Source organism: Orbicella franksi, chromosome 6 (genome assembly GCF_964199315.1).
Source record: "Orbicella franksi chromosome 6, jaOrbFran1.1, whole genome shotgun sequence".
NCBI classification, from domain to species: Eukaryota; Metazoa; Cnidaria; class Anthozoa; order Scleractinia; family Merulinidae; genus Orbicella; species Orbicella franksi.
This window is the reverse complement of record NC_138150.1, coordinates 16,819,161-16,831,583: the sequence shown is the minus strand read 5'-3', so window position 1 is coordinate 16,831,583 and position 12,423 is coordinate 16,819,161. Positions and strand designations below refer to the sequence as shown.

The 12,423-nt window shown below is 38.9% G+C and overlaps 1 protein-coding gene across 1 annotated transcript; it reads left to right on the top strand.

Annotated features, from left to right (window-relative positions):
* The first annotated feature begins 3,787 nt into the window (after nucleotides 1–3,787).
* Nucleotides 3,788–5,740, top strand: LOC145490908 (uncharacterized). Its single transcript, XM_081470025.1, has one exon. The coding sequence runs from the start codon at nucleotides 4,109–4,111 to the stop codon at nucleotides 5,738–5,740; it is 1,632 nt and encodes a 543-aa protein (XP_081326151.1). The 5' UTR covers nucleotides 3,788–4,108.
* Nucleotides 5,741–12,423: the final 6,683 nt, after the last annotated feature.

Below are 12,423 nucleotides of genomic sequence, written 5' to 3'. Positions count from 1 at the left end.
GGATTGATTCACGGCGCTACAGAAGTCATAGAACGAAGCACAATGGTTGTCATGTGATTTGTCATGTGATTTGCAAAAGAACATCAGCTCCTTGGGGAAGTTTTCGTACTCCTCGCCGTGAGAGACTAATGGCTGATATCGCTATCATGAGCATGTTGTATGAATCAACTGCTATAGTGTCTATGAACGGCGTTTTGTATTTGTATGAATATATGTTCTTAAAAGACGATTCACTCTTAGAACTTTACAGTTTTTTGCTATGACAACTTCAGTTCAACTGGTGATCGAGTGGTTATTCACCAGCATGTCTCTAGCGATAGAGACTCGCTATCAGAATATAGCTGTCATGGCTGTTTGGCAAAGAAGATGGAAAAGACACATTACAGTGGTAGTTTTAGCTACTGTTTCATCAGCCCCATGGGTTAGCGTAAACTTTTTAGACATGGCACATGAGCGTTTTGAGGCGCCCTCAAATCAGCCTTGTGAAATGCCGTTTGCTTAAAACTGGAAATCACAACTGAAAAGCAAATCAGACACTAAACGGCTCGGCGTTCTGCTACGTCATTAGCTTGGCTCATCGAGAGGGAAAAATCTATTTTTTTGTACAATTCCAACTAAAATTTACTCAAATAACGATTCCTGATTATTTTTATACCTATGACAATGTATTAAACTGTTTACCTTAGAAAAATCGCTTAGAAAATTAATGGAGTTAGAAAAGTTTGGACTGAATTTGTAAATAAATGATTTATTTTCGTTTTGCTTTTAATGAGCTCTGCGATTGCCTTAAAAAAATTAAAGCATAGTTTGGATAAGTGTTCTGACCAATTCCTTGTTGTAGTATGTTGTACCAGGACCATTCAATATACAGAGTTGATATTTTTGTAGCTCGGTCAGTAAATGAGGTGCTCATGCTTATGTGCAAAATATTGTAAACAAAGATTACCCTGTTGGTTGACTCTATTTGCTTGCCTTTCTATTGCTTTTAAATATTGCTAAGCGATCGTAGCGTGTATAATATCATATCAGTATCATTATTTTCCTTTCAGCTAACTTGTTGATTATTTGAAATTGTCTTTGGTAACTGAGTAATTCAATTATCTCTGTAAATAAAGTGTTTAAAAATTATTACTGAAAGGTGTATTTGTTTGAGATTTTTGTGTAAGTAATTGCCCTGCTACAAAGGCTAGTGTAGATATCCGTTTGAGTCTTTCGATACGATCCTATTCAAAGCCAGGTCTGTAATGGCGCGACTGCATGTGTAATCGTATATGTAAATTATGTCTTCATTGTATACAAGCATGTAATATAATGTATGGATAGAGCACATAAAGAGTCGGCCAGAGTTTGTAACGGTTTCGAAACGTTGACATCAAAGCGGTAGACATTTTAAAAAATTCCGAGAAACTAAAAACTCTTGTCATTTTCGAAAGTGGTAAATGATTGTGAAGGTAAATTTATATGTATGACGCTGACAACTGGAAAAGAAAATTTATTGTAAAACCCAACGTTTTCGACATATTCTCATGATCAGGGTTGACCATGAGGATACTGAAGGTGGATATATCAGTATGGATGTGCAATCGAAAGTATCGGTAATTTTGATTGAGTGTTTCGGACCGGACACGTTGATAGATTTCAGAAGAAAGCGAGAAGTGTTACATCACGCGCACGAGAGCTTTTAAAATAACGTTTCTGGCTATTCTTCAGCTTCCCAAAACCCTTATCCTATTTATGACCAAACTCTGCGATATTCCCTACCCTATTTATGACCTGACCAAAAATTCGAAACCCTATTTATGACCTGACCCTTAAATCAAAACCCTGTTTCAGACCTACGTTATGATTGGTTCCCCAGTTCAGACCAATGTTAAGTTAAAATAAACATAATTTGTGAAGGGCTTTTGTTGTTTTTCTTTTCGATAATGATGAAAAAGTGGCTTCTTCTTAAAAACTTACCCATATGAAGGCTAGAGTGCAAAAACCATACCCTATTTATGACCAAAATCAGCTAAAATCTATACCCTATTTATGACCAAAACGGCTGAAAAACCATACCCTTTGGGGCCGCATATACCTATATAGCCCATATAAGGGAGTGCCCCCCCGGCTTTGAGTAAACAGTTGCCGAGATTTTTGTCGTTTTCAGGGGGGTCGTCCTGGATAGATTTAAGTTAAACATGGCCTAATTCTTCTCCCCGTCACACCAACGTAAAGCTTGATATCATTATACACAAAGTGCAAGTTACGCTCATGATTACATTGCAAGACGGATGAGCAATCGAAACCATCGGTGATTTTAATTGAGTGTTTCGAATCAGACACGTTGACAGATTTGAGGACGAAACTTTAGTGACCCACCATTAGAAAAGTGATAACGGGGTGGAGGGGGGGGGGGGGGATAGGAGGTCTTCAGCTTGCAGGAAATCTTTTTCACCTTCACTGCCTTTGCAGGATTCTTTTTTGGGGGTCAAGTCCCCTGCGCGATATTTTACTGTCGCGATCTTAATCTTGACACTCGCCACAATCTGATTGCCTAGAACAGGCAACAAATATTTTTTCTTTCACACAGCCGTTTTGCTTTCCTGTCCAAATTATACTCCAGGGGAAACATAACCAAGTATCAGACACATTTAGGAACTATTGCCTAACTGATGGGGCTGCATTGCATCTTTCTTTTTTTATGTTAAGGGAAATATAAACTTAATCGATTCATTCCCCTTGTAATAAAATTCATTCTTGGCATGCATTGAATCAAGGTTTTAGCTAGGATACATTGTGACTAGCCGTCCACTAACAAACATGGAGGGAAAAGGCATATTCCACTAGGAAGTGCTTAAGGCATGCTTCCCCACCCCCTCCCCGAAAAAAATTTTGCAAAATTGACGCGTTTTTTTGGTGCGGTTTCCCCGATTTTTAGCCAATAAATTTAATGTATCGATTGGACTTGAATGATAATGCGTCGTTTACTTTATCAAAGATTTAAAATAGATTGAAAAAGCCCATATTGAACGCATCAGTTCATGATTGTCTTTGATTACGACGTTTGTCCAACGGGGAAGTACTAGTGTTACGGTTCGCCATGGGTGTGCAAATGTGTGTCCACAATCGTCATTTATTCATGTCAGTTATGAAATCACTCCTATATGTCGAGGTTTTCAAAACATGGTATATACTTTCTTAATTCAAAATGAATCAAGCAGGATGGCTGTTTATATATATAGTACATGGTCTTCTTTTCTTATCATGGTTATGCGTAAGGGTTTTTGTGCAAGGATGTTTGGCTACTTAACAAGTGTCCATGATGAGGTTGCTACGCACAAAATGTATCAGCCTTGAAAGGGCAAAATGCCGTTTTCCTAATTATAGAGAAAACCAGTTGAATGGGGATCCCACTAGGCTTTTATAGTACTGTGCTAGGATAATTTTTAGCATAATTTGAGCAAACGGGCATAATTTTTCCCATTTTTTAAAAAATTAGCACTACTAGTATAATTCGCATAGTTTGATAATTATCGGATCCTTTTTGAACCTATAATTTGATTATTTTTGATTTCAAGTCCCAAGCACTTGCTGACGTTATTCAATGTTTAATGTTTTAGTACAATTAGTACATTTGCAGTTCACTGATCCCGGGAACTAGAGCCTGGGATGCAGCGCAACCGGAAGTGACATTGTAAACCATGTCGGTCTCTTTCGTTATTTATCAATACATCAATTAAAAACAACGAGTATTACTTTCGGCGAGTCATTATTTTCGACTGCGCGGGGCGTTTCATGATCAGCTGACATTACTTATGAATCTTTGCACTAGCAAGTCAAACGAAAGTATGCATTAATATACTTTGGAAGAAATGTGTAGTACGAAAGAAAGCGCTAAAGATTCAAGAAGGCAACTTTAAGAATCGCAAGAATCGCCAAGACTTTCTTATTGATTTAGCTGACGTCACTGCGTCTTTTACATTACTTTCGAGTCGAAACTGATCACATTAGGCGGAAATGAGGAGGAAATATAGAAACCGAAGAGGTCACATCCTAAGGCTAAGAGATTTTTTTTTACCTTAGGCCAAATTAAAATTATTACCTTTGATCGAGTCTCTGAGTTGGAATGAGCAGCAGTATACTGATAGATGTGTTTGGTCATATCGTGTTCAGTTTTACACGAGGAGTCACAGAGCACTACAACCCACAAGAACCAGAGTACACGGCACAGTTGTTTCGCTACAGTCCTCTAGAAAGCACAGGTCAAGAATGGTATCGTCACGGAGATCTTGATGAGGAGTGTATTTATCAAGAATACAGCGACAGAGAGGCCACAACTTTAGACTTCATAAGATCCAGCAGAATAAATGCAAGCCTTATAGACCCAAGTTTACCAGAAGAGAACGAAAAAGCACAAGAAGATCAACAAGATGAAGATAGAGCAATGGCTTGGAAGCGACTCAGACCATCCGCTCTCCGAACGGTTTGTACATCAATGTACACTGGAGCTTTGATTTCTTTACTAACTGCCACCATCATTGGGTCAGTATACATGTTGATCTACTATCTATGTTTTAAAACTATAAACAACTGTGAATTTTACCCAAAGAAGTCCATTTTAGTAAACGTCCAATGGATGAGATCAATTTCTGATGCAGTCGCTTGTGTTTTTCTATGCATCTCGTTCTTTGTATACACCTTATTTCTTCTTCGCCCACACCGGTTAACGGGGATCAAACGAAAACTTATCCTGGTTGTTTGCCTCGCATATTTCTTGGACACAACTTATCGAGTTGCTCTACAAGGCCTGGGAATATCTCATTCCAAGCTTTCGACTTTGCAAAAACTTCCTCTCAATGTTTTATTTTTTATGGGTGTCTGTGGGCAAGCCTATCTGCTAACGAGTCACTTCCGTCTGCTACGGACATGGAGGCAGAAGATTGCCTTGGGTTTACAAATGACAGTTCCCTTCTGTTTTATTATAATTATTGCCGTTGCTGTGGTCTCCATAATTTACCCACTGTATGACAAGCAAAATGCGAAAAGTGTACTGCGCCTGGTAATCGCACTCTTCGCTCCTCTCATTGGAGTTCTATTTAAAGTAATCTCACGAATAGCTGTTCAGCGGCTAGGGAGTATTATGCATCCGGGATATTCGTGTGTCTTGTTAGCACCATTGTATTGTGCCTCAGCGATTATGTTCCGAGTGTTGCAAGCAGATCTTGACAGTTTGCAATCCATGGCTGTTCTTGGATTGATTCACGGCGCTACAGAAGTTATAGAACGAAGCACCATGGCTGTGATTGATCACATTTGTCATGTGATTTGCAAACGGACATCAGGTCCTTGGGGAAGTTTTCGTACTCCTCGCGGTGGGAGAGTAACGGCTGATATCGCTATCATGAGCATGTTGTATGAATCAACTGCTATAGTGTCTGTTAACGGATTATTGTACTTGTATCAATATGTATACTTAAAAGACGATTCCCTTTTAGAGCTGATACAGTCTTTTGCTATGACGACTGCAGTTCAACTGGTGATTGAGTGGTTTTTCACCAGCGTCTCTCTAGCGATCGAGACTCGCTATCAGAATATAACTGTGATGGCTGTTTGGCAAACAAGATGGAAAAGACATATTTTAATGGCATTTGTAACTACTATGTCTTCAGGACTATGGTTTAGTTCAAATCTCTTAGACATGGCACATGAGCGTTTTAAAGAGCCCTTCAATCAGCCTTGTGATACGCCCTTTGCTTAAAGCTAGGGTTCGCAAAGATCTGGAAGCTGCTCGATCCGAACAGTGCCGGCACACGGCTGACTACAGAGACCCCAGATTCTGGTTGTTAATTGGCTTGAAATTGTAAGTAAAAGGCAGTTAATCAGACGCAAAACGTCTCAGCGTACTGGTGCGTCAGAAGCCTGGAGCGTCTCTTAAAGTGCCCATAATGTCGAAAAAATTTTTTCGTTCATCTAATTCTACATTTCACCTAATGAACTTCTGCGAAAAAAGTTTTCGATTTGGATAAAATGCTATCTAGATTTTCTTATAAGTTTTTAAAGACGTTCAAATTTGCCGCCATTTTGGTCCACCGTTCGCACCAGTCTTCGTCGGTTTGAAGTGAGTCGTGACGTAGATTCAGGAACACGTGATTTAGGTCATGACTTGTCTGACTTGAAAACAAGTGGAAATTTTGCTTCAGAGTTGTCTACATTTAGTTTAAAATGCCGGAAAGGTGCGTCGCCGCTCTTTGTAACAACGTTAATGATCCAGAAAACAACATCAGTCTTCATCGTAGGTTCCTGAACCTACGTCACAGGCATCAGTCTCGTGGCCATTTTGAGCACGTTATTCTTGTGATCAGCGGGAGGGGTCGACCCCAAGAAAATAGAATTTTGAACTTTGTAAAGATTCGTAAAACAGTTGCGTTTTATCCAAATCGAAAAATTTTTTCGCAGGAGCTCATTATGTGAAATGTACAATTACATGAGCGAAAAAACAGTTTTCACATTATAGGCACTTTAAGCAAGGAAGAATCTAAGCCTGCGTCGGGACGTTAAAGTCCTTTTGCTGTGGTATCCGAGTGTAACTCAACTATTACGATTTATACCATGCCATAGGAAATACAGCCAATCAGAATACAACGCTCAATTAAAAACCACTTAATGCAACAATCTCTCGTGGTATGCTTAACATTTATTCCACGAGCGCGCGTTGGATATAAAATAGTAGATAGCCAACGAGGCGCGTAGGGGTGGGCTAAAATCTTCTCATATCCAATTATGCAACAAGCGCTAGTGGAATAGTTGTTTTATTAACAACACCCCCAAAAGATAGAGAAATAAACTAAAACAAATATAAAAGCTTCCCCCAAATGCTACGCGCACGCTTACCATATTTGTAGAGCATAGTATAATTAACAATTATTCCATGAGCGTGCGCTGGATATGAGATGGTAAATAGCCAACTCGGCCCTACGGGCCTCGTTGGCTATAATTAATCTCATATCCAACAAGCGCGAATGAAATAATTGTTTTATTAAATTCGATGCTTTTGTATTCTTGGAAATATAGCTTAATTTTATTGGATTTTAATTTTACAAAACGACCGGAAGTCGATGTGACAAAAACAACAACAAGTGGGAAATCACATGACATGCGCGCCGTTTGTTAAATTAGTTGAATGAAAAATTTGAAAGCGAAGCAAACGAATTTGCTGAATGAAATTACAATCACGTAGAATTCAAGGAAACTCTATCAAATGAAGGAGATATAACCCTGGTCAGAAAGTTTGAAAAGCGTTCAAGTTCGAGTCATGGAGAAGAGCCCAATAATTTTGCACTTGCACGTTGCCGTTGTAATAATGCGCGGGAAAACTTTGATCGCAATGTGACACAGACGTTGTGCCAAAATTATTCTCGACAATAGCCCCTTTCAGGATTCCCTTGCCTTGAAAGCCTTGGCATTTCGAGCTGTATGTGTGGAGCTCATTGTTGACCAGATTTAGAGTCAAGGATAGAAACTATCTTAGCGTCAGATTCATCTTCAGAATCTCCGAGGCCACCCTTGTGATTTTTCGTGGCTGGTAAAGAACCGGGCTTACTTCGGTTCAGCTCAAAACACTCAACTCTGAACATTCAGTTCTTCTTTTGACTTTTCTTATATCGGTTTCGAAAATTTGGTGCCACCAGGACTAGCAAGCCATTCTGTTAAGGTGAACATTGTTTTTGTCACATAATCTTCATGAATGCGTAAAATCTCGCCGGTCATATTTAAATTTTGCAACTTTAAGGGAAACTTAACTTATACGTACCGTTAAATAACCTTATCTCGAACTTTGTGGCTTTTTTGTTGTTACTGGGACGGCATTGTCCATAATTTCCTGTATTTCCTGTGTAGATAGCTCACCGAATGTGCTTTTTTTCATCCATTTTTTTTTGTCGACGAAACTTTGCTTCACGCGAAAAAGCCCATGCAGAGCGACTTTTGCCGCTTTCATTTCCATATAAGGTCAAACGCAGATATAATGGCTGGTAACCGAGATCCAGTGAACCAATCAAAAAGCTAGAATTGCATTATCCGAGGCTGAGAATTTAACAATAACTCATTACCCATAATGGCTAAGTCAATAAAAACTCTCAAATATCGTTACTTAATGATGAAGTCTTTAATAACATGGAATATGCCATTAGTTGCTTGTATTTTCTTGGTATACACACTCGCCTAAAGGCTTGTGTGTCAACCGAAAAAATACAAATGTCTCGTAGGATATTCCATGTTATTAAATACTGTATCATTGGATAATGCAACTCGAGAGATTTCATTGGCTTAGCCAGCATGGGTTATGAGCCATTGTTATACCTTGCAACTCAAATACGTTCTCCGATTGGAGAAGAGCGTGTCCCGTGTCGTGGGTCAAAACTCACTAGCTCCCTAGGACGAACAAAACTCACAAACTCCTTAGGGAAACAACAAAATGAACTTTCGACTAGCACGTGATCAAGTCGCGCTCCTAGAAATCGCGGCAAATTTGTGAGCCAGCCGGCGTCAAGGAAACGATTTCTTCGCATTTTGTTTTTCTGTTTTTTAATTTGGGAGGTATGGCAAAACACCTAATGACTGGCGCCAAGAAAAACAGTGAGTTTTGTTGCCCCGAAACCTTCAATGTTCCCAGAGGCGCAGCCGAGGGGTACATTGAGGGTCTCGGGAAAACAAAACTCACTATTTCCCTTAGGGCCAGTCATTAAGTGCTTATTACACCGTGCTCTACAAATATGGTAAGTGTACGCATACTCGTGATTATTTTGGGCGTTTTTATTTCAGATTAGTTTTCTGTATTACAGTAGCGTTTTTTTAAATAAAACAATTATTCCAATCGCGCTTGTTGGATATGAGATAATTACAGGCAACTCGGCGCTAGGCGCCTCGTTGGCTATTCTCCATCTCAAATCCAACGCGCGCTCGTGGAATAAATAAACAATAGCCTCCATTTCACACGAAAATATTCTCGGATATTTGTCCGCCAAAATGATCTGTTCCGAGAAGCGAAAACGACGAAAGAGAAGTGTAATTTTTGAAAAGTGTGACATTCAGAAAACTGTGAGTTTTGAGGAGAAGCTCATGTCCAAGAGCAAATATACGAGCATATTTTCGCCTCAAACGGAGGCTATTGTGTATATTATCCTTCAGATGTTTTTCGCAACACCTGCGGTTTTCAAAATTAGGGAATATCCCTCGGACATTCCCCAGATTTTGCTGGGGAATATTCAGTCACGTAGCGCATTTAGACCAATCGCGCGGGAGCGAAAATATTTGATGGATTTTAATTGTTAATAACCCGAGAGAGCGTTGCATAACTATTATTAATACCTCTCAGTCATAATTTAACACTGCTTGGACCAAAATACAGCAAAATCGCCGTGATAGTGCCAATCTCTCCAAGCTTGTTCTGTATTTGTTGCCATGTTAAGTGTGAGAGGTTTAACAGAAACGTTCTTGCAGATCAAGCCTGTAAAATACTGTCTAGGTCAGAATCACGGGACAGGTGACAAGCCTGCAAGTGTTTCTACGGTTCTGTCAAGCTTTCACAAGTGTTGTTATGACTCGGTAGAAAAATTGAGAAAATGTCTGTTGTTGCTTTTAGACAAAAAGAGAGACAAACGAAAGGAAAAGAAACGGTGCTCGTTTATTTCCAGAAGCAAAATGTAAATTCTATTTTCTCACGTCACCATCACGTCAATAGCTTGTGCTAATTCTGTGTTTGAAATAGAGGCAGAGAACTACGCCGGCTTGTAGTGTGACCTCTCTGACAGGGGTGATTCCTAATATGATCCTTAGTTCGATGTACTTTAGGCTAAAACAGCAATTTTAAATCAACGGCTGAAGAGAAGTTTAGACTGACTGTTTAAAGGGATTATTTGTTTTTGGTTTTGTTTTGGCTGAGCTCTGCGATTGGCTTAATTAATAAGAAAATCCAATTTCGATAAGCGTGACGCTCTTTCAATATTAAGAGCTGATATTTTAGTTGCTCGGTTAGTAAATGAAGTGCTCATGCTTATATGCCAATATTCTAAACAAAGGTTACCCTGTTGGCTGAATCTATTTACCTTTTTATATATCTGTTGTTTATACATTTGTAAATATTGCCATGTGATTGGAGTATCATATATAATATCATATACCATTAGTTTCGTTTTAGCTAACTTGTTGATATTTTGCTCATATGTATACCGAACTTTTTACTTGTCACTGTCACGAGATATTATTAGTCAAAGGCCGGCTATTTTTGTTTGAGATCATTCTTGTGATACAATAAAATAAAGGTATCTCTCAGAGTCTTTGGTCAGAATCTTCAACAATGCCAGGCTGATAATGGTATTATCATCCTTATAAGCCTTGTTAATTTCGAAATTGGCGAAGGTCTAACTTAATTGTGTGTTCTAGCTGCGTGGATTTTCTAGCCTCACAAAGTTTTTTACTAAGAAAGTCAAAACAGAGGAGTATTTCGTTATTCAAATTTATCGGACGCACGAAAGTAACAAATTCGAACAGAGAGATTCAACCAGACAGTTCCCGTTCCCTGCTGTTGTTATGAAAACTGCTTCACGTTGTTAACTGGATGTATATCGAGTTATAGATACACTTGAAAGTTAAAGAGCACTCGAAAATCTAGATTTACTCTTGGCTACGCTCATTTACGTCTCCAGATCTAGAGCCGCATGTCTATACCTGTCCATCTTAGCCGGCACAGAAGTTCTTAGTTCAAACAAGTAGCTGATCATATCATAGGTCTCCTGACCCACTTTTTCCTCGTGCCAAGCTAAGAGTGACATTTCATGCGCCTCTCTCGCGCTCAACAAACTCCTTCGTGTATCCAGACAAAACTTGACTGAAGCAGCCTAAGTAGAAACGATAAGCATAAAGCGATTCTTTATTATGCACAGCTTCGATACTGATCGAAACTTCCTCAGCTGAATGCTAATCAAATAGTTTTTCAAAATGATAAATATGATTTTAGGTGACAAAGGAAGCAGCGAACGAATATCGACTAAAATGATATCTATAGTTCAACATTTCATGTACTTATGTAAGTCACGTCAACTTCACCTGAAAGATGAGAGTTTCAAAGTTGATGACCATAAGTGTTTTTGAACCCCGGCATTATTCAGTTATTCAGCTAAAAGTTTTCACTTTGAAAACTTCAAACCATGACTTTCAGTGTAGTTTATTAAACCAGCCGGACATGAGTTAAAAGCTGATAAAGTTGTACAGGGTTCACTGTGTTGAGTTTTACATGAAGCAAAATTTCTTCTCCTTGAAAGAAAGCTAGAAAAAAAAAAAAAAAAACTGAGAAGAAAAATAACTTTCGATCCATTGACGCACGCGTCGAGAGGAATGACGAGTTTCGATCCAGCCACTGACAGAAATGCAGCCAAGTTCGAACCACTGAAAGACGTTTGACAGCACTTTGAAAAGACAGTTCCTTTTGCTTAAACATTCATTCCAAGTCACTATGCTATTAGATCGACAAATTCAACTTTTTTTTGCTTGGAAATTTGAATGTGGCATATACGAAGATCTAGCCTGCGTGAAATATGACTTTCCAGACTCTCAAGGAAATGCTTACTCTGTGATTTACCGAATAAAAAACCTTACATGAACAGCTGATAGATCGATCATTATTGGGTTACATGCTTTTTCTTAGCCTTTTAAGTCGAAAATTGAGGGTTTTCGTAGTTATTTAATTAACCGGCGGAACGGGGGGTCTTTAAAAAAAACTGAATACAGCTGTTTCGAGAAAGGTTGTCCCACAAAAGCGTATTAGCGTACGCGAATATGTCGAAAAGTAATATGGGTACTGGTGACTTAAGGTGTCTTGATTGAAGCTGCAAGGTGTTTCAGCGTGATAGAAAGAAACAGAACAAACACGTGTACTCATGCTTCCCTTTCCTTCTTGCTGAAACACCGTGAGCCTAAATCAAGTGACGATAAATTATCATTGTCAATCGGCATTGAGGCGTAGGCTTGAATTCTGTGGGACAACCTTTGTCGAAACAGCTGTTTTCGAAAGTATACCTTCACAAGACACAACAGTAATACGGCCTGCTAATTTCTCAACAAAAGCCTTGGAACGATACTGAAGCGAATAACACATGAAGACATAGTTTGTCAACTGCAGGTTGTCACTGAATTTCAGTAAAGCCGCTTTGCTGTACTACTCAGATCATCACTAACCAAGTCTTCTAATAGAAATTTATTTTTGGACCTATTTGCAATTTATTCAAAGAGCATAATTTAAAAAAAAGAAGTGGCATAATTTGGAAAAAAGAGCATAATTTAAGCATAATTTGGCCAGAAAAAGAGCAGTACTACCAGCAAAATACTTTTACTAGCACAATCTATCAAGGCGACCAGCACCAAGAAATTAAGAATACAGTGTACAGG

Bases quoted from the DNA above. Each gene is read 5' to 3' on its own strand.
- LOC145490908 (XM_081470025.1), top strand. From the start codon at position 4,109: ATGAGCAGCAGTATACTGATAGATGTGTTTGGTCATATCGTGTTCAGT.